At 35.8% G+C, this 23,365-nt stretch overlaps 4 protein-coding genes across 4 annotated transcripts; all 4 read left to right on the top strand.

Annotated features, from left to right (window-relative positions):
- LOC18791906 lies at nucleotides 103-1,317 on the top strand. Its single transcript, XM_007224025.2, has one exon. It carries the CDS (start codon nucleotides 128-130, stop codon nucleotides 1,136-1,138), a length of 1,011 nt encoding a protein of 336 aa, XP_007224087.2. The 5' UTR covers nucleotides 103-127; the 3' UTR covers nucleotides 1,139-1,317.
- On the top strand, nucleotides 2,963-6,405 carry LOC18792349. Its single transcript, XM_007224013.2, has 3 exons — nucleotides 2,963-3,032; nucleotides 3,484-4,092; nucleotides 5,768-6,405. The coding sequence occupies exons 1-3, from the start codon at nucleotides 2,963-2,965 to the stop codon at nucleotides 6,403-6,405; spliced, it is 1,317 nt and encodes a 438-aa protein (XP_007224075.2).
- Nucleotides 7,339-10,863, top strand: LOC18793352. Its single transcript, XM_007225931.2, has 5 exons — nucleotides 7,339-7,498; nucleotides 8,751-8,835; nucleotides 9,794-9,907; nucleotides 10,335-10,436; nucleotides 10,581-10,863. Exons 1-5 carry the CDS (start codon nucleotides 7,401-7,403, stop codon nucleotides 10,626-10,628), a joined length of 447 nt encoding a protein of 148 aa, XP_007225993.1. The 5' UTR covers nucleotides 7,339-7,400; the 3' UTR covers nucleotides 10,629-10,863.
- LOC18791614 (probable alpha,alpha-trehalose-phosphate synthase [UDP-forming] 9) lies at nucleotides 19,483-22,829 on the top strand. Its single transcript, XM_007226947.2, has 3 exons — nucleotides 19,483-21,774; nucleotides 21,854-22,127; nucleotides 22,306-22,829. Exons 1-3 carry the CDS (start codon nucleotides 19,790-19,792, stop codon nucleotides 22,624-22,626), a joined length of 2,580 nt encoding a protein of 859 aa, XP_007227009.1. The 5' UTR covers nucleotides 19,483-19,789; the 3' UTR covers nucleotides 22,627-22,829.

The following is a 23,365-nucleotide window of genomic DNA, read 5'->3' as shown; positions in this document are numbered from 1 at the left end:
TGTTTGGCTCCTTCGTGCTGACAAGGCCAAACGTGTGGAGTTTTCAACGGAATGGAGTAGACAAAGTCAGAAAATCATAATAACAAAGTCATAATATAAATAGGCTATGCCTTCGTGATCCTTTACAATGCAAGAAAATATTAAAAGCTTTGAAGAACATCAAATTTTATCTTTCTTCTTCATGATGGGGTCTTTTATGCTTTTGGAATTGGTGGGAACTTTGATGGAATCGCAGAAACTTTTCTTCAGAAATGTTAAGCTCATGTCTTGCATCTTCCTGCTCATAATTTCTCTTAGCTCTATCCTCTTTTTGAGTAATATGCTGTCCATTAAACCATCAATCACTGATTTTACCCTCAAGGCAAACCTTCTAGCCATGAACATCGGCACCCCTGAATTCGCAAACCTTCTGAATACTTTGAAAGGCGACCTCCGATTATTTGTTGGACTAGAGTGGATTTTTGTTTTCATATTCTGTTTTTTCTCTTTGTTCTTTGCAACAGCTTCAATCTTAGCATCGGCAGTAACATATCGTGGAAAAGACATGTCTATCAAGGAACTTCTATCGAGGGCCGTGAAATCACTGAAAAGACCGTTTCTTACTTGGTTTTACATAACCCTTCTTCATCTGGGCTATTGTCTATTTCTCATAACCTTTCTGGTTCCTTTGGTTGTGATTTTCGATCTTACGTTCACTATGCCTTCTTTATTATCTATAATCATATTCCTCCTAGCTCTAGTTTTCGAAGCTTATCTAGCTGTTGTTTGGAATTTAGCACTCGTTGTTTCGGTACTCGAGGAAATGTGTGGAATTGAGGCACTTGGGAAGGCTGGACAGCTCATCAAAGGATTGAAGATGCGCGGATTTTTCCTAAATCTTTTGTTTGGAGCACTCTCTCTTCCTGTGTTCTATGGTGCGCACAAGTTTGGCAAAACAGTCATGTCATCAAATGCTGCCATGATTCCATTGCTCCTCCTGAATTCGATATCCTGCCTGATCGGAATGTTTAAGCTCATGGCATACACAGTCCTCTATCACGATTGCAAGGCAACTCATGGAGAAGAACTTGAAATGCAAGGAGGCACTGAATATACTAAAGTGGCCTTTACCCCACTTATCAGTGCAGATTTACCATGATTAAGGATGTCTGTATTTCTGATATTTTACAGTATTTTGCTTGTTTTGTAACCATTATTTCTGCAGCTCCAGCTAGTTTTTATGTATAAGGTTAATAAAAAAGAGTTGAAACCATCAAAATAGTGCCTTCTCTTCACATACAGGGTTTTAAATGAGAATCTGCTGAGGCTTGGATAGAAGCATTAAATACAATCTCCAGATGAACCGTGGTGTATCAACCATGTTTTCTATATGCAATAAACTAAGAACAACAAGGTAATTAGAACAAGAGAATCCATTCCTTCGAAATCTGATGCAATACTTTTTTGTCTTCTGAAAACAAGAGCAGCAAAGGCTAAAACAAGAGCATCCATTTTTTTAACTTCTAAGCTGGCCATGTAGGGCCTAAAGCATGGACTAGGGGCAATTACTGATGAAGTTTTGGATTACGAAGGGAGCTAGAGAGAATGAAGAGAAGAACGAGAGCAGAAGGAAGGAGAATAATCACTGCAACATTCTGTTCGTTGCAGAATGATGCTTCTTTCATTCATACAGCTCATTTCCTTACATCAGTCATCACAACCATTCAAATACATGAGCCATTGTGATTATGACACATGGCACTTACAAGGCATGTGAGCCATTGAAGATGAGAGCTGATCTAAGACCCTACACTTGGCATATGAGCTCAAGCTATTACAACACAAAGCAGTTACACAAAAGGATAAGAGATAAATCTAACAGGTAAATCATTTACTACTAACAAGAAATTAGTAAGCAATTTACTTTTCAACACTCCCTTCTAAATTGCTAGCTGATTTCACACCAAAGAGATTCTCAAGTAGTTGAATCTGTCCTTGGGAAGAGCCTTGGTAAAGATATCAGCAATCTGTTCTTCACCTTTGCAATAGACCAAATCGATCACACCTTCTTGAATTGCATCTCTAATGAAGTGAAACTTCCTGCCAATGTGCTTGGTTCTTTAGTGGAACACCGGATTCTTAGACATTGCTATAGCTGAAGTGTTGTCACAAAATAGGGCAGTTGCAGCAGCTTGCTCTTCACCAAAGTCCTCTAGCACAAACCTAAGCCAAATGGATTCACTTGGCATATGAGCCATTGAAGATGAGAGCTGATCTAAGACCCTACACTTGGCATATGAGCTCAAGCTATTACAACAGAAAGCAGTTACACAAAAGGACAAGAGATAAATCTAACAGGTAAATCATTTACTCACAAGAAATTAGTAAGCAATTTACTTTTCAACAATTACGGCCTAAAGCGAACACCGCAGGTTTCAACCTCGAATGCGCATTGACAATTAATTGAACAAAATGGATTCACTAATTCTTCATATGAGCATTCTGTCTATTACAGAAGAGGGGAATAAGGTATTTGCAATATTTCTTCTTTCTGCTGAAATTGGTTTTGTATTGTCCTATTTTCTTGGCATAGTAAGCAACATATTAATTGAATTTTTATGGCCAGCAAACTATCCATATATTGAGAAGGAAATTTTGTCGAGTTGACTTTGTACGGGAGTCTTGTTTGGAGCATAAGGTACGTGACGACGACCACAAGGTTTGACAATGTCTACGGCTTTGGATTGTTTGAGTTGAAACATGAAGGCACAAAGGCTCAATTTTTTTAAATCTTTTCTATGACTGTTCAGATAGTTACGGCGGGGAAGCTCACCCAGATGAGAGGAAAAGTACCACTTGTTATGATTTTTACCTTGGTTCAACTTTGTCTTGGACATCTGAGAACATACAACCTTAGCCTTGTCTTCATCATGGTTTATGTGATTTAAAGTATGTGGGAGTTTCTTTTGCTATATTGGAGGACATGACTGAGGAATCTGCTAGAGGCATCAAATCATCCACAAGAACAGTGATCATAGACGAAAAATCTGCAAGTAATTTCGCAAAGAAAACAGTAGAACATGAGATAAGAATCAAACATATATCTATAAAGTTTCCTTTTCTTAGGGACCATGTGAAGCAAAACTAAAACAGTTGAACTCGTGTATTGTCACACTGTCGTAGAGCAACTAGCTAACATCTCCACTAAGCCAGTTTAAGAGAAATGCCTTGGCATAAAAGCGTTTTGATTTGAAAGGCCATTTTTGAAGATTAAAACAAATCAAAGCCTTTGATGATTGTGAATATATATATTATCATTCTTTGTTTACATTCTTCATGTAGTCCCCTATATAAAGCTGCCAAACCATTCTGTTTTGCATAATTCAACCTTCTATGTTCCTTCCTTTTATTTTGTCTTTGAGAAGTATGATAGAAGTGAGTGTTAGTTTCTAAACTTGACGCGAATGTATAATGGAAGAAAATATTGAAGGTTTAAATTTTAAGATTACAGATCTTCTATCGCTAATGTGCTATTGGATTTTGTGGGAATTGTAAGTGATGTCCAGAAACTTTTTTCCAGAAATTTCAAACTCATGTCATCAATCACGCTACTCACAACTTTTCTTAATTCTATCCTCACGATCTTTTACAAAATCTGCATCAAAGTAGCACTCAATGATTTGTCCTCCAACGCAAACTTCCTACAAGTTAATAGTCCCAATAGTCCCACTAGAGGAGAAAAGACTTATCTAGCTGTTGTTTGGAACTTAGCACTTGTTGTTTCAGTACTCGAAGAAATATGTGGGATCGAGGCACTTGGGAAGGCTGAACAGCTTATCAAAGGATCAAAGCAACGCGGATTTTCCCTAAATATTTTGTTTGGAGCACTCTCTCTTTCTGTGTTCTGTGGTGTGCTTATGTCAGAAAATGCAGCCATGATTCCATTGCTCCTCTTGAATTCCATATACTGCCTGATCGAGATGTTTAAGCTAACGACATACACAGTCCTCTACCATGAGTGCAAGGAGACTCATGGAGAAGAGCTTGAAATGCAAGGAGGCACTAAATATACTAAAGTGGCTTTTACCCCACTTATCAGTGCAGATGCACCATGATGAAGGATGTCTGTATTTCTAATATTTTAAAGTTCTTGCTTGTATTGTAATCATATTTTCTGCAGCTCTAGCTAATTTATATATATAAAGTTAATAATTTTATTGCCTGCTAAATTCTAATAATTTACATATACAACATCTGTTATTTAGGCCTGAAACACTTCGGGGTACAAGGATAGGAATAAGTCACCTTGGTGCTATATTGGCAAGTAAAAAATGAGTTGAAACCGTCAAAATAATGCCTTCTCATCAGGCTCTTGAATAGAAGGAGTCAGTCCAGTAATTGCAATCCTTAGCACGGTTAATGTTTTTTTTCCTTATTAATTGTACCCTCCAACTCTGTTCTAACAGATGAACCATGATGTATCAACCGTGATGGTACAAACCTATCATGTATCAACCGTGTTTCCTACGTACGATAAACCATGAAGCAAGGTAATTAGAACAAGAGAAACTGTTCCTTTGAATCTGATGCAATACTTTTTTGTCTTCTTAAAACAAGAGCAGCAAGGTTAAACAATAGCATCCATTTCTTTTGAGCGTCTAAGCTGGCCTTGTATGGATTAGGGGCTTGTACGGACAATTACCTCCAACAAAACGGATTCACATTCTGTCTACCTATGGAAGAGGGTGAATTTCTAATATTTCATCTTCATGTTGATGATCTGCTACACAAAGTAAATAGTGAAGAAGTGTTTGCATAATTCAAGCAACCATGTGAAATGATTTCGATATGGCTGAAAATTGACTGGTATTGTCCTATTAGAAATGCATGAAAGAGATCTTCGGAAACATCAAGATCATGGACAATAGTTTAATATTGTCAACACCACTGTTTGCTCTGCGCAACAAACAAATCTGTAGAACATGACATAAGAATCAAACATATATATATATCGACACAAAGTTTCCTCTTTTCAGGGACCATGTGAAGCAAAATTAAAACGATTGGCAAACCATAGAGCAAGTGGCTAACATCTCCGCTAAGCCAATTTAAAAGAAATGCTTCGGCATAAAACCGTTTTGATTTGAGGGGCAACGTTCGAAAGATAAAACCAAATCAAAAGCTTTGATGATTGTGACGTGTTATTATTATTTTTCCACAAAGTTGTACATTGTTTTCACCATCCCCTTGTATTCACCACCATTTAATTTTTTTCCATTCTTCATTAGTCTCTCCTATATAAAGCTGCGAAACCATTCTGTTGTGCATCAAGTTCTGGAAATTAAATCTTCTCTGCTCCTTCCTTTTGAAAGTTTCTTTGAGAGTGTGATAGAAGTGAGTGTTAGTTTTCAAACTTGACACAAACCTACAATGGTGGGAAATATTGGTTTGAAGAATATACATCTTCCATTCCTAATGGGGTTTCATATGCTTCTGGATTTTCTGAGAATGGTAAGGGACGTCTCGAAACTTTTTCCCAAAAATTTGAAGCTCATGTCTTCCATCACGCTGCTTATAATTTTTCTTGATTCTATCCTCATGGTTTTTTTAAAAATCTGCATCAAAGTACTTTCCACCAAAGCAAAGAGTCTACAAGTTAATAATACCACCACTAGCGCCGAATTGACCAACATTCTGTTTACTATGACAGATTACCTCCGGTTATATGCTGGACTAGCGTTTATTTTCATTTGTGCGTTCTCTTTTATCTCGTTATTCTTCATAACAGCTTCAATCATAGGATCAGCAGTAACATACTGCAGAAAAGACTTATCTACCAAGGAACTTCTATTACGGGCAGTGAAATCGATGAAGAGAACGGTTGTCAGTTGGTTATACATAAGGCTGCTTGATCTAGGCTATGGTCTTCTAGTAGCACTTCTGCTTCTTTTACTAGTGCTGATTTTCAATATTACATTCACTATCCTGGCTTTCTCTATGATCTTATTGGTTGTAGCTCTATTTTTCCGAACTTATCTAGATGTTGTCTGGAATTTAGCCCTCGTTGTTTCGGTACTGGAAGATATATGTGGCATTGAGGCTCTTGGAAAAGCTGCACGCCTTGTCAAGGGATCAAAGCTACGTGGATTTTTTCTGAATCTTTTTGTAGCATTCTCCATGTCTATGTTCAATGGTTTGGTGACGATTGGGACTGTAGCCTTTCCAGAGAATGCAAGAATGATTCCATCTCTCTTCTCATATTCTATAACCTGCCTGATCACAATGTTTTTATACATGTCATACACAGTCCTCTACTATGAGTGCAAGAAGACTCATGGAGAAGAGGTTGAAAGGAAACTAAGCACGGAATATACTAAAGTGGCCTTTACTGAGTCCACTCCACTTCTCAGTGCAGATGCACCATGATGAAGGGATGTCTATTTTTCAATATTTTACGGTCTTTTACTTGTATTGTACCCAAATAATTCCCTTGAAGGAAAATATTTCCAATAATAATCAAATTGTGAAATGATTTCGGATTTGACTAATTTTTTTGTAATGGTGTTTTTTGAATGATGACTTGAAAGTTGAATGGTTCGGATCATACGATGACATTCTAGAGTGGGCCAAACGAGCAGTTAGCATCATATTAACTTACTAACAGACTAGCGCTTAAGGGCTCTCGTATATATATATATATAGTAAGTAATTTCAGATGTATGCCATATATCTGTTGTTTAGGCCTGTAAAAGTTTTAGATGCAAAGAATAAGTCACCTAGGCTCCAATTGGCACTCATTGGTGACCAGAGCAAAGGCATGAGAATATATGTTGAGGCTTGACGAAGTACTCTCTGCAACTTTTTTATATGACGAACTATCATGAACCGTGCCGATACAAACATATAATTCAATTAACCTTGTAGATGGCAAGGGGTTTTTGCAACATTGAAAAGTGAAAACTAATGTTATAGGATATTTTACCGTTCTACCTGATGATCATACCAAATCACCTCTAGCCCTTGGGTCCAATATTTGATGTTCATACGACCTTCACAAAGCATCATGGGCTTTTGGGCCTTCGACATACCATTGTTGGGTTGTAGCCATCTAAGCTGGCTTTGATAGTTGGGCTTTTAGTCAACTGACCATGAAATTGGCTCCTTGACTGTAGAAATTAGTTTGTGCTATCTTGCACTCCAATTTAAAAGTTTTTCTTTTTCGCAAGCACCCCAAGTTTTTATTTTGAGGGATTTTCGCACCCCCAATTTAGAAGTTTCGCAAGGAGAAAGTTAAGGGGTAAAAGTGAAAATTACTCTTTAAAAAACTTAATTGCGAATATAAATTTTCTTTTTTGGTCAAATTGTGAATATCAAAACCGAAATCGGTAGAGAAGAAAAGAACACGTAAGAAAGAGCTGAAGATGTCGTCCACATCTCTGCTACCTATCAATGGAGGCCACCTTCTCTTCACTCAAGGCTCATCCTTTCCCAATTACCATCCTTCTGCAACTCTCTACAAGTAAGTCCCATCCTTTATCTTCCCAAACCATTTCCCTTTTCACTCCAAGTCTCAGATTTTCTTCACCTCTCTGCTCTTTGCCGAGTTCTTGTAAAAGAAAATATGAAATTCTTTTGTTTGAAGGATTAAACGCACCAACCCATTTCTATATTTGCTCTAGTATGTTGAATAATCTGCTCGTTTCTTTAATTTCTATTCACTTTATGTTTGGCTGTTGAGAAAATGAAAAAACGAAAGAGAAGAACTTTAATCTGTGTGGAGCTTGCAATCCTTAATCTCAAATACCCATTTTACCATTTACGCTAGCACGTAGATTTATGTATTATTTGGTGTTTTTTTTTTTTTTGCTACTGGATAATGTTTCTTTTTCTTCTACTTGTTTGCTGAAGAAATCGTTGGGAAAAGAACAAAAAGAAAATGAAAATGAAAATTTTAAACTTTCATCAGCCACATATTCGGGCGTCAAAGAACTTAATTATATGAAGAAAACGGACATTCTGTCTTCCTTTTCTTTTTCATGACATCAAATAATGGTAGTTTTTTTTTTTTTTTTCCTGTTTAAGGATTTTTATTAGTCCCAGACTGTACTATCTTTTCCTGTGATTTAAGTTTATCACATTTAGAAAAATTGGGCGGACTTGCAAGAGTGTGGTGTTTAGTGCAAATGCATTAATCCGAGTGTTTGAGTGGTTTTCTGAGTTTAATAGTTGTGCACTTTAGAGATGCGTTAGTCCAAGTGTTTTCCTGTTTTTACAGCCTTCTTTGTTAACAATAATATGAGAAAGAGAGAGAGACGGAGAGGGAGTGATAACGAGGGAGGGAGGACTCATGAAGTTGAAAGATTACACTTTGCAGGCTCTTTTGGTTCTTTTTGGGGGAGTTTTTGAATCTTTTTTTAGCATTTTTAGTGGTGAAAGAGTGTCAAAGAAAAGCAAAGAAATTTCTATGCATAATGCAGTTAATGACTTTTGACTTCACTTGATGTGGCTTGGGACGAGCACTATATTCTGTAGTGATATATGAATCCCCAATGAAGAATGTGAATATGAACACAAATTGGATAGAGTATAAGATGGTCTTCTCCATCACTGGATGCCCATCTGTCCTAGAACTCTCAGTCAGTGTAGTTATCGGTTCACTGATGGTTCTTATATGATTGAGGATTTTAAGGCTAAATTTCTTAGCTTGTTTCTCACTTACAATATTTTAGAATTCTATTTTATTTTATTTTATTTTATTTTATTTTATACAGGTGGGGATGGAAAAGACAACAAGGTGGAAATGTAGTTGCTTACAGAGCCAATGGCCATGCTCTTCAAATTTTGGCCAATCCTAATGTATGCATCAACTCAAGGATTCCACATGTATAACACCAATATATTTGGTTTGAATATGGTCAAAGATTATTTAGGTATGTAGTTGGTGGTTTAATCAATGAGTGTTGAGATAGCAGGATGTCTAGATTCTAGATATCATAGTTAATTGCTTGGTTACTTAATTATGCATGAAGCCATCAGTTTGTCAAACTTTAATATCAAGTAGTGCAGACAAAAGCCCCAGCAGGAAAATATTTGCTCAGAAGGTAATATTGATTGCATCTGGGTTGGGGTTTAAGACTTTAAGTGCAATTCCATCTTTCACAGTTGTACTGGTGCCTGATGCAGATACTTAAATTCCTCTTCTCCTTTGAGTGTTCTAATTTGTTCAAAAAGTAATCTCTAGAAATTAAATTAAAGTGCAATCATCAAGATAACCAAAGTACCTTGTGTTGGCTGCATTTCACCAATTCTTCGTTCATTCATCAGGAATACACAATGTGCTTGCTATACCTCCTTAAAAGTTGAGCAGGTTCCAACAAGGATGTTCATTCTTGTTCAATACAATTGGTAATTCATCTCCTGAATATAAGTAATCAATTTCTGTTTAGTGGCTCAAGCTGCAAATAAGGATGTTGAGTTGATACAAGTTAGTCTGTCTATGCCTTACTATATAATAGCTTAGTATTTTCAGAATCTTAGCAAAATTCACATCCAAAGTCATTTAGAAGTCAATCAAGTTGCATCTTTCAATTTTCCTTTGATGTGCAGTTGACAACCTTATCGATTTCTTTTTTTGTCAATGGTTGACCTTACCACATGATCCAATTGAAGCTAAGTGGGGAAAAATTGGTTTTTTGTGTTACATTTTTTCTTTCTATTAGTAATTAACGTGCACCCCAAGAAAAAGGAAATTTATGCTTTTTTTTTTTTTTGTCTTTTTCTTCTGATGCATGATTTGTGTTTTGTTTTGCTACAGGTCTCTTCAAGGAAAAGAGACTCAAGTAATGAAGTGATCATGGTTGATCCTTTGGAAGCCAAGCGGTTGGCTGCCAAGCAAATGGAAGAAATCAAAGCAAAAGAGAAGTACAAGGTTAAAGAATTGCATGCTTTGTTAAGATAACGAGTATGAAAATGACTTGTCTGACAAACTTCAGTATCCTCAGTTATTAGTTGACAAATTGCTGCTTTTACTTTGATTGGAACTAATATTAAAACAGCTCTGAGTTGAATTTCTTACCCATATTCTTCATGTATCTTTGTAAGTACTTCAGTCTTCTCTAGCCTAGGTAATATTGATTTCTTTTAAAACAAGACTTAGTTCCTTTTCGACAAAAACAAAAAAAAAGTTGGTTCCTTGATGAGGCCCCAATCCTTGTTTTCGTTCTTGTTTATTTTCCTTTTATATCACAAAATGCAAGATAACTGGGGTCAGTTGATGTCACAATTCAGTCTTACTTATTACCCATCATACATAAAAGTTATTCTTTTTTTTTCTGAAAGTAATGTTGTGATTACAGAGAAAACGTCAAATAGAAGCAATTAATGGTGCATGGGCAATGATTGGTCTTACAGCGGGCTTGGTTATTGAAGCTCAAACTGGAAAAGGCATTCTGGACCAGGTTAAGCTACTTTACTGGCTTCTCTGTGCACATCTACATTGTGATTTCACACGCACACACCAGTTCATTGGTTGATAACTTAGCCTCTGCCTGCTCACCGGACATTGTCTATTGTGTGATTTGATTGAAATCTTTTCTCTTCAGTTGGTTGGCTACTGGAATGCAATTGTCAACATCTTCATGCCACAGTGATCATTTGAGTGTATGGTTGAAGAATTGCAGATTCATTCTTGTATCATTTGATCTTTTAAATAAGGGTTGCATCTTGTAATATATTTATGCACCATATATGTTGTAATTGCACCACAGGCTCTGTGCTGCTAATCGGTTTCTAATTCACTGCGGCATTCTTTTCACTTGAACTACATTGGTGTAGAAGAATTCAAGATTTTTATACTGAAATAGTGGAGATTGTTGTTATGGTTTTTATGCATTTTATACAATCAAAATGTGAAGATATAACATTGTAATACTGGGTAAATGTCTAGGTCAGAAGGAATATTTGAGAGGACGCATGTTTTTCAGTGGAAATGCAAGTTTTTTATAAAGAAGAATAATTAATTATAGGGGGCGTAGGCGTTTTAGATTTTTCACGTTCCAAATGTCCCACGTTAAAATAAGAGAATGCTCCCAATGTGTCCATCTTGTAACCCTTTTCCAGTTTTTAGAAAGATTGAATCAGGCAACCAAAATGGATCGTAAGCAATTAAATTAATGACGCCGGCAACCCAATCTAATTTTTTAACATTCAGGAATAAGTGTTTTTTTTTTCTAAGACAAGAAAATTATTTAGAGAATTCATGTTGAATTCCTAAATTCCGAAAATCGTACATAAATATACAAGACATAGCAAAGGGATGACCAAATGTAAGGTCGAGTTTGAGAATGGCTATAACATCTACTGCAAAATTAGCTTCACGAAATATGTGCTGGACTTGTTGAACTTGAGCCTCTTGAAAAAGATGTTTGATACCCTGAAAGAGAAAATGATGTGCCAAACTATGATCTTTCCTTCAACGATCAAATTTGCAAAACCAAGTCAGCTTCACGAAAAATATTCTTATATTTTCATTTTACCAATGCAATTTCCAGATGTACCTTCAATTTTGTTTAACACTTTAAAACTTCAAATTACTTTTTTTTAAGTACAAGCGATACTCTAAATTACATGGGATGGAGTTCCTCGCGCACACACAATCACGGTGTCATGGGAGTTCAAACCTGAAACCACTAGTCTCCAAGTCAAAGCCATTTTCAATTGGCACAAATAAATTTTCGGGTCTTTCCAATACGACCCAATAAGCGACTCGAAATCCGCATGAAAAATTAGCAGGGCAACCCAGTCAATTAAAATTTTATGTCATTTTCGAGTCAACCTGCCATGACCCATTTAATAAATTGGTGAGTTTCGAATCAACCCACTAAAATACCTATGTAACCTGTTTATTAAACGGGTCTTGTCATGAATTGTGTCAACCTATGTAATATCCACCGCCCGCCAACCTATTTCTTTGTTTCTTCTTCATTTTCTTCTTTTTTCTCTTCTTCTTTTTTTTTAATAAATAATTTATTGATCTTTCTCAATTTCATACATACATAGAGGCAAAATGTAATCACTGTTTTTATATAATAAAAATAAAAAATTTGCAAACTGCAATTACTTAATTAAATTATCAAAAATCAAATTTTTTTAATGACCTTGTGAATTTGAGATGTGAATCTTTGTTGGTTTTTTGTATTTGTTTTTACTTATTGCCGAATACTCCAGTATGCAAATGATTCTTGTATGTGCCATTCAAGTTATTCTTTCTTTTTATTCGTTTTTGATTTTTGCACAATACCAATTATGCAAGTTATTCTGAAAAAATAAAAAAACATAACAAACTTTTTTTTTTTGGTCTACATTTTTAGCTTGCTAGTTACTAGTTGCTACGACTTTTTAACCCCAAAAAAAAATTTACTAGTTGCTATCACTTTATTTTTTAACATGTTTAACACGATCCGAAATCAAAAGGTTTATTAAATAGGTTGAGTTTGAGTTTAGCATTTCGACACGTTTATTATAGACCCAGTTGGCAACTTCAACTTGCTTTTTTGCCATTAATAATTGAGAATAAATTTGGAAATTGCATTGAAGTTTATGTGAATAAAAGAACAAAATATAAAGGGGTGCATAATGGATAAGGCTTAGACAAATGTTAGGTAAATGGCGAAGTCAACATGCTACATCATGATTTAAGCCTATGGGCCTCACTAGGTGGTAGCTTTCATGTTTAAGGCAATTGGTCCTGGCCCTCCTGGATATAGAATACAAAACCCAACTGTGTCCCCTTAAATTGCCTTAGCCAAACTAGGGTTTCCAAGAAAGTTAGGGTTCAAGTTATAAATGCTGTGTCTGGTAAGAAAGAAGAAAGTATTTATGCTAGAGAAGATAAATTGCAAGTTGTAAAATGTTGTTTTATGCAATTTAGTATGTCCAAAAAAATTGAAATGCCATGACCTAACACAAGGAATTGTGAAAATGTGTATAAAAGTTCTATATTATTTTCCCAAAAACAAAAAAGAACACTTGTGTTAATTGCTCTTTTGGGACTCTTTCTTTGGGTGCATTGCAAGGCTTCATAAAACATCAACCACTTTTCACCCATCCAAAACTAATTGCTTTAACTGCAATCACGATTGGTTGAAAACTCAAAATTAATCGATTAAGTTGGCAAGACTTGAATTAGGGTTTAAGGGGCAAAATCTCTTTTTCTTCCATTTGTTTAGTGCACTACTGTATTATCCATTGCAAACTTGAAGTAATTTTCCCCGTTGCAAAGCTGAGACCAGTCGTCTCAAGTTCGAACTCTCATGACACTTTAATAGTGTGTGTGAGAAAATAACCAATCTCCCAACATCGCTTGTGTAAAAAAAAAAAAAAAAAAACCTTTTCGAAGTAATTGACTTTTATTAGTGGCCTGCAGAGTACCTAACTTGCCAGAGACAACCAACAGGAAGATAAATACTACTTATTCTTGTAATAGTTGCAACAAAACCTACAGTTGGTCATTATGTAGCCACATATTTCAAATCAAACCCTAAGAAATATAGACTGCAGACTTCGTGTCATTACTTGGCAATTACGTCAAAGTAATATTCTTGGTAAAAGAATAGAATATATAGTTAAATCCCTAGGTCAGCTTCCTAGAAAAATTAGTGCATTGCTCAATCAAACTCAACAAAGATAGGATTAGAATTTAAGCAAGTCTATGTAAATTAAGAAGAAAAGGTAAATTTTATGCAGAAATAGTCCAATCCATACGAACACTTTGATTGGCTGCTTAGCATCTTCCCCATGGCTTAATCCCATTTCTGTGATAAAGCCAATTGGCTGCTTGGCATCTTCCCCTTTGATTGTTCCATATATTTGATGATTGGTTGGTGTAATTGACCAAGAGTTCACCACAACTTTATACTACTGGATATTTAATCAAATGAAGGCAATAATAAATAGGATGAAATTTCTCATAAATTACCTTTATATATATATATATATAAAATAGGTATAAAATAGGATTAATTCACTCAACCACGTAAGCCTCTTTGACATGATTTATGAATGCAATCTTCCTTTCGTTTGTCAAAAAGAAAAAATAAAGTAAGCCCCTTCATCCATATAAATTTGGTCACTAATTAATTAGCCCCAAAAAATGAGCATTGAGAAGATATTAATATAAAGGGCAAACCTCTTCCTACTCCTTTCCACTGCTGCTTAATTTGGTAATGAGTGGCAGTGGAAGGCAATGACCTTATTGATGGCATGGCCTTTCAAGAACACAAGATGGGAAATTAGAAAATAAAGTCTTAAACATTTTTTCCATGCCCCTTTGTCACATCAACACCTTAATTTTAGGCCAATCGTCAACCCTAAAAAATATATATATCAATCAACCACAAGAGAAAGTGGATAATATGCTAAATTGAGATGATTGGTGCCCACTTGAAAAATTACAGAATGAAACAAAGTAGAAGTTGTTGCCTTTGTTCAATCCGTAGGTCAAAAATAGAAGCAGTTTCCTAGGAAGGAGGCATAGAACAATAACCTCCCAATTGGATATGGATGGATAGACCTTTTCTTTGGTGAGGAATATGGATAGACCTATACAAGATAATTAATATGAAAATGAACAAGTTAGTGGGAAGAAATAATGGACCCATTCAAATCTGTCAAATAACAACTCTAAATCTCCAACCAAGAATTTGTTGGGAAGTTTAGAATGGAATTGCTTTTCATCTCTCTATCCCATCTCTAAAGGAAATCTTGGTGGGATTCTAGCTATCCATAAAAGTTTGATTTGTAAATTGACTACTATAGCTTAGCTAGCTAGAACCAATTAGGTGAAACCAAGTCATCACCCAATCGCACAACAACTAATCACACACAACATGTGGGTTTCGTATTGTGATTGAACTTTTATGTTGACCAAAATTTGTGTCCTTGTTTAATACGTGCAGTGCTCAAGGTGCCTTTTAGACTTGGCATCTCGTGTTGTATTTCAATGATTTATTGAAAGATTATTTTTATAAAAAATTATTTAAATTCAAAATTACTTGATCCCTCAATTAAAGGATTTTGTTAATCACAATTAGATATATTAGTAGTTTTCAATTTGTTTAATTTTTTACAAGAGTAATCTATGAATAAAAATCTAAAATAAAAATATTAAAAATATTAAAATAAACTTTGTAATTAATTTTATTTAAAAAATTATTTAAATAAATTTATTTGAGAAATTCCACGCAATTTCAGAGCTTCTCAAATTGGACGCGAGCAAGGAGAAAATTGAGTTGGGGGCAGCTTTGACGACAGGCTGATACCATCATTGTGCGCCAGTATACAAAAGATGACCTTCCAATGAGAATATGCCATTGAAGACACAAAGAAGAAGGATAATGACATGACATATTGGCTAGCTAGGTTGCCTCTGCGCAATGGAATTTGTAACGGTCGACCATATATGCTGATAAAAGTCAAATATATATGCTGCACACATGCTTCTGTCTTGGATAGATCTCTGCAGGGTTTTGAAAAATGTTTCAGCTAGGGCAGACATGAAATGAAGTGTTTGGGCAGTAATAATTCACAGTTAGCTAGGAGTCTAGGACAGCTAACAAAAACTTCAAGAATTTGCTGTTACTTGTGCATTATGTCAGTCAGTGGACCATTTGAAAAATAATTGTTACTACACCTTAGCTGTCTCCTTTTAAGTTGTAGAATTTGGCAAAATCAGGTAGGCTCATAGAACTTGGTTGTAGATCATGTCAGCCCCATGAAACTAACATGATGTCATTTCTCTACAATTATTGGCTATCTACCATGGCACCAGACAAGTGTTCCATAAAAAGTCATTTGTTCAAAACCTCTCCAATCTCCCAATTCTAATCATTTTGTTCAAAACTTCCAACTCTCTCATCCTTGATTTATCACATATTTTACATCTCAATTAATGTGACAGTATTTCATTTATTATTACGTCAGATTACTTCGAAAAACGGAATTCATTTATCGCAATTGTTCAAAATATGTGATGAAATTGCATCTTTAATATCTATATTTCACACAATTATTTATTTTTACATATATCAATATATCTAAAACCGATTACACGTGAGAAAGAGTGTTAACTCGATATAAATTGTAAATGATTTCTCTAATTTAAAGTTGAAGAACTATAGTTGCTGCTGGCTAATACCCTGATCTAATATAATGATGGAGTAGTTATCCAATGCGCGATTGCAAGCAACTGATTTTGACTGGTCTTTAAGGAATATTTATATCAACTTTTTGTCATTTCATGTCTCTTGTTGAGATATTAACTTTTATGTAAGCTCCAAATAAAAGCCCCACGAGAAGGTTGGAACTTGGAACAAGGCAGATGATGGAGAGCTTATCTTTATCCTTCTCTTTTGGTTTTAATGTTCAGGATAAGCATGTAATTTGGACAAAAGTACGCGGCGCAACTTGGAATGATGAAAAGCACACCAAGATTGATGTACCTACAAAACACTTTGTTAATCAAGAAATGTCTATGCTCATAAAGACAATGTGCCACGTAAGGTCTAAAAATATTAATTCATGATCGGGTTTCCAGCGTATTTCACTATCTGAAGTTTTTGAATGGAGGTATCCGGAAGAAAGAATTTAAATTTGACAACAACACTAAATTTGTTTAAAATACGAAAAGATATTTAGAATGAATTTGAAAGGACCGTATACAAACAAACTATTTGTATTTCATTTATTTTTCCTTCTTTATTTTTTATTTAGTCTTGACATGATCATAAATATTATAATATCTTACGTAAACAATTTAACCATATAATATCATCTACAATCCTAGATTTAAAATCACTCCATCTAAATAGCACGCTTCTCCCTTCGAAATTTCAGTGCCGTGCTTTTTTCTTTATCTTGCTTTAGTTTAATATTATATATTGAGAGGATCAACATGAGCTTTTGAAGAAAAACCTAAAAATATGAAGTCTGTGTCAGCTGCCTCGTCCAAGAAATCAAGGATAGCCGAAAGAAAACCAGCACCAAGGCTAGTAGGAACAACACTCCAGTCCAAAAAAGACAAAGATGGGATAATATTCCCATGTTTGAAAATATTCAAATTGGTGAAAAGTTGTTGAATTATCTAATCGTTGATATTGTATATGATCCTGTCACAAACTTTTCTGATTGGGTTAGAAAAGTGACTTGTTTGGCAGGCATTATCCCAGAGCCTCAACTTAAATGCCATTATTAAATAAGAAAGTTTGCTAAGCTAAAAACAAATCTCTTTGGTGAGCCTTTCGATCATGAATATCTCCCAACATTTTAAATGAAACAAATATTAATGCAACAAAAATGATTTAGAGTTTTTTCATTTAATAATATAAATAATATTCTATTTTAATCTAATTTAAATTATAAAAAAGAGAATTCAAATTCGAGTGCAGGTGCATTCGCTCTAACCAACTTGACTAAACTCATGTCTACAAAACGTTGTGATGAAGATAAAGGACCTTATGTGCTTGATGAAGTGACAGTCATTGAGCTCATGCCTATACAAATACTTTCTCATAAGTTGTATTAATCAACAAAACATTATATCATCGTTTAAAATAGAAGACAAGCGTAATCATATTTCATCCAAACATTAATTGGGAACAAGATAAAGCAAACCTTACCAACGCATATGCTGCACGATTATAACTATGCGCCTATAGGTCCCGATTGGTTCACGAAACGAATTTGAGGGGAAATCATTTCCCATGTCATTTCCTAGGGGATGGGAAACGGAAGATTTATTTCCCACGTTTGGTAATGCTGGGAAAGTAACTAGGAAATATCACTTTATTTCATTTCTTATGTTTGTTTTGAGTAGGAATAGAAAACAAAGTTTGTGTAAATTTTAAATTATACTCATATTAAATCAAATAAAAAAAGAATGCATTTAATGATATATTGTAATTCTAAATTGTTAATAGAGATAAAATAGTCATGAAAAATGTTTATTTAATATTGGCTCATTTTCCTAAACTTTCTCATAATGAGGGAAAACAAAACCCAAGTTGGGAGAATGGCTTCACTTTCCCCCTATTTTCTTATGGGCCAGACAACGATTTTTCATACCTGAACTTACCAAACATGAAAAAGCAATTAATTTTCTATTCTTAAATCTCATTTCCTTTAAACCAAACGGGGCATACTGTCACACACTTTCGGTGAACTGATTTAAAAGAGAACGAATGTCCTCAAACAACACACCACCTTTATGAGCCAAATTGAAGTATAGTTGTTATAGTAAGGTACCCTCCTCCCCTAGAATACGCGGTGCCTTCAACCTTAAGACAATGATAATGCCAAACTAAAGCCACGACACACCGGTTTTAGGTAATGAGGATCAATAGTGCTCTATTGAAAACAATATCCTAAGGGTTTTATGGTCTTCAATTTGCATTACTCTGAATCCAAATGGTCAAATCTATCCATTTAGATTTAACTTATTATTATTATTATTATTATTATTATTATTTAATAAAAAAAGTCATGATTAGGAAGTTGGAAATGCTAAATTAATTTACTAGTTAATTTATGATCAGTGAGAAAGATATATTTAAACAAAAATTTCATAATCACTAATCAATTACAGAAATAACAATAAAATAGAATCTAAATAATCTAATGAAAAAGGACAAAAAGGGATTTGACAGTAGTTTCTCTAATTAGCTTTGACTTCACTTTGTTTCTTATATTGACCAAAACTTTGTTTCTATAAATTATGTATTTGAAAATTATTATTATCAATATAATATAGTTGATTTCTGATGAGCGACTAGTGAGAAATATATATTCAAATTTTTAAGTCAATAATAAAATATCTCTAACAATGATAAAATTTGGAAATAGCAATCAAATGAAGAAAAAAAACCTAATTAATCTGATGCAAAAAAAAAAAAAAAAGAATTTGGCAATCGTTCTCTTATTTATCTATTCTATCATGTTTATTTTAATTTTTGGTATTATTTATTGTATTAATTTCAACATAGTTAATTTCAAATCAATGTGGCCCTCATTCAGTCACATTATCCAAATTGGATGTGAATGTCAGTATATTACACTAATGTTGGATGTTAAAAAAAACAATATAGAAAAGCATTCAAAACTCTTTATTTATCAGGCTTAAACAAATTGAAAACAACATCCTAAAAAGAAAACAAATTAATGAAAATTAAAACTTTATAGCAGGCCTAATTATTAGTTAGGGCTTGCGTTGCAAATAAACACTTCCACGAATTAATGATAACACTATTTTGATATCTCAATTAATAACATTATGATATATATAATAAGACTTTTACGTGATATAGTATTTTAATTAAAAATAATAAAATAGTGTTATCCCAATTGTAACTAATTGCACCACCAACATTCCATACGCTCGAGTGCATTGATTGTGATCAGGTTTATCCGGTGATCCACTTAATCCACACCGTCCAAAACATTTCCTTTTACGTCCCCATACATAACGCATTCACTTTCGTTCTTATCCTTAAAAATCACTAATTTACTTGCTCTGTCTCTCTCTCTCTCTCTCTCTCTCTCCTCTCTCTAGAGAAAACAAGAGCTCGTTTTAGAATTTATGGAATTAGAATCAACATCATCTTTCGTTTCCTTAACTCCAAGATTCATCTTCGTCTGCAACACCCACATATAAACTGAACACACCCAAATCAAAAATCACAACACCATTGTTAAATTCTTTTTCTAAAACAAAAAACAGAGGGAAAAAAAAAAGCTTTCTTGGGTGCCATTGTTTCCGAGTATGCTATCGAGATCCTGCTTTGATTTATTGAATTTGGATCCCATCGAAGATTTCTGGACCGCCACTCGGATCCCAAAACTCATGACAGTCCCCCGAGTCATATCGGAGTTCGAAACCGACGACAACCACCAAAACGACGACGTCCCGGCCGATTCCCCTGTTCCGCACCAGCGGAGAATCATCGTCGCCAACCAGCTGCCCATTCGCGCCTCCCGCGACGCGAAAACCAGTAAGTGGTCTTTTGAATTGGACCATGACAGCCTGGTGCTGCAACTCAGAGACGGCTTCAAGCCCGACGTGGAGGTCTTGTACGTCGGCTGCTTGAAGGCCGAGATCGACCCATCGGAGCAAGACGAAGTGGCGAGCTTGCTTCTCCACGAGTTTCGGTGCGTCCCCACCTTCTTATCTATGGACGTGCAGAACAAGTTTTATCATGGGTTTTGTAAGCATTATCTCTGGCCTCTGTTTCACTACATGCTGCCCATGACGCCGAGCCACGGTGCACGGTTCGACCGTGCACTCTGGCAGGCGTACGTGTCGGCAAACAAGGCCTTTGCCGATAGAATCATAGAGGTATTGAACCCAGATGAGGATTTCGTCTGGATCCACGATTATCATCTGATGGTGTTGCCTACTTTCTTGAGGAAGAGGTATTATCGTGTTAAGCTTGGTTTCTTTCTGCATAGTCCCTTTCCTTCTTCGGAGATTTACAGGACGATACCGGTACGCGAAGAGATTCTTCGGGCCTTGTTGAACTGTGATCTGATTGGTTTCCATATATTTGATTATGCAAGGCATTTTCTGTCATGTTGTAGCAGAATGTTGGGTCTTCATTATGAGTTCAAAAGGGGCTACATGGGTTTGGAATATTATGGAAGAACTGTGAGTATTAAGATGCTGCCTGTTGGGATTCATATGGGTCAGCTTCAATCCGTTTTGTCGCTTGAGGATACTGCCAGGAAGGTGAAGCAACTCAAGGAGGAATTTGAGGGGAAGACTGTGATTTTAGGGGTGGATGATTTGGACTTGTTTAAGGGGATTAGTTTGAAGTTTCTGGCAATGAGGCAGCTTCTGGAGGAGCATCAGAATTTGAGGGGGAAAGTGGTTTTTGTGCAGATAACAAACCCGGCGCGAAGTCGGGGTAAGGATGTGCAGGATGTGCTGAATGAGACCAGTGCTATTGCAAAAGAAATCAATCAGAGGTATGGCGAACCGGGGTACCAGCCGATCATTGTCATCAATGGCCCGCTTACGACGCAAGAGAAGGCTGCATACTATGCCATTTCGGAGTGCTGTTTGGTAAATGCTGTGAGGGATGGGATGAATTTGGTGCCTTACAAGTATACTGTTTGTAGGCAGGGCAGCCCTGTTTTGGACAGGGCATTGGGGATTGATGAAGCAGATAGGCCTAAAACGAGTGTCATCATCGTGTCTGAATTCATTGGCTGTTCTCCATCTCTCAGTGGTGCAATCCGCGTCAATCCATGGAACATCGATGCTGTTTCTGACGCAATAAACTTGGCCACCACAATGCCGGAGGCAGAGAAACAGTTTCGCCACGACAAGCATTACAAGTATATTAGCTCTCATGATGTTGCGTATTGGGCGCGAAGCTTCGATCAAGACCTTGAGAGAGCTTGTAGAGAGCATTACCGCAGGCGGTGCTGGGGTATTGGTTTGGGTTTGGGATTCAGAGTTGTTGCTTTGGGACCTAACTTCAGGAAGCTTTCTGTGGATCACATTGCCCATGCTTACAAAAATGCAAATAGCCGGTTGATTTTATTGGACTATGATGGCACTATGACGCCTCAGGCTTCGGTGGACAAAGCCCCCAGCGGTGAAGTTATTTCAGTTTTGAATTGCTTATGCAACGATCCGAAAAATGTGGTTTTCATTGTGAGCGGCAGAGAGAAGGATTCTCTCAGCAAGTGGTTTTCTCTTTGTGAGAAATTGGGGTTGTCAGCAGAACATGGCTACTTCACTAGGTGAAATTTGTTTCTTTGCTCATTACATATATGGCCACCTTTTGTGTTGTCTCTTAATTGATTATTTCTGTTTTTGCAGGTGGGCTAAGGATTCTCCTTGGGAGACTTGTACCTTAGCAATGGACTTCGGTTGGAAAAACATTGTACTGCCTGTTATGGAGCCATACACAGAAGCAACTGATGGCTCTTTCATAGAGCAGAAAGAAAGTGCATTGGTCTGGCATCATCAAGATGCCGATCCTCATTTTGGCTCTTCCCAGGCCAAGGAGCTTCTTGATCATCTAGAGAGTGTGCTAATCAATGAACCTGTAGTGGTTAAAAGGGGCCAACACATTGTCGAAGTGAAACCGCAGGTATGCATCGTATTAAACATTTCGATACATCCAGCCATCAGTAGTTTAGGAATTAGGAGATGAAAATTTCATTTTGTTAGTCGAAAATGTTGATGAAGGGTCATTTCAATTCGTTTTTATTTTGCTGTGGTACTTACGAATTCATTTTAATTTGTAATGGACGTCTGTGTGATTTCAGGGTGTGAGCAAAGGCATAGTTGTGCAGAATCTCATCTCGAAGATGCAAAGTAGGGGGAAGCCACCGGATTTTCTATTGTGCATCGGGGATGACCGGTCAGATGAAGACATGTTTAAGAGTATTGTGCATTCATCTTCCAATCCCTCCGTGCCAGCCATAGCAGAAGTTTTTGCCTGCACTGTTGGTCAAAAACCAAGCATGGCAAAATACTATCTTGATGACACAGTTGATGTGATCAAGTTAGTTCAGGGCCTTGCTGCAGCTTCATCAACTCAGCCAAAGTTTGCACAGGTTCAGAAATCATTTGAAGGGTTCATCTAAAAGTTACGGGTAGAAATTAGGTTGCTCATGTGCTGTGATCGCATCAGTACTTAGGTTTAAATGGGCCTCGACATTTTGTTATAATGGTATAGAGCTAACGATACAACCAACTTTGTACAAATGATACTTGTACAGATCTGTGTGAAAAGCCCAGTCTTTGCAACTTTTGAATATGATGGTTCTGTTCTTTTCCTTAACATAAATTTATGCGATTGTTGTTAATCGAACTCTAAAATTAATTGAATACACTATATGATTTAAGTACACTCTATAAAATTAACTAAATACACCTTATTTAACTACCAAAAATACTTCTCATACACCTTAATACACTTTATCACAATTCAATATATTAAATTTACATTTGTTTTAAATGTAATTTAAAATTCGTTTCCTATGCCAAGTCAGATGTTTGTGTGCTTCCACTCGATTGTCATAGTTCACTATGCTAAAATTTTGCTTTTGCAACGGATCAAATCCCTTTCCTAATAGGCTCCCTGATACGGTCATAATTTCACATTATTTTATATCATTTTTACTTAGTTTTGTGAATTAATTTGGACTAAAGATGCTGATTTTAGTTATTTTCTGAATTTTCGGCTTATGAGCCACGAAATGTATAAATTCACCAAATATTCCTCATAGTAGAGTTTGACATGATTCCACTTAGAGATGGAAGATAGCATCTTGAAGTTTGTCCATGAATATTTTCATAATTTTTGAAGACTGCTAAGGTGCC

This window comes from Prunus persica, chromosome G1 (assembly GCF_000346465.2).
Source record: "Prunus persica cultivar Lovell chromosome G1, Prunus_persica_NCBIv2, whole genome shotgun sequence".
NCBI lineage: Eukaryota > Viridiplantae > Streptophyta > Magnoliopsida > Rosales > Rosaceae > Prunus > Prunus persica.
This window is presented reverse-complemented; position numbering and strand designations above follow the sequence as displayed.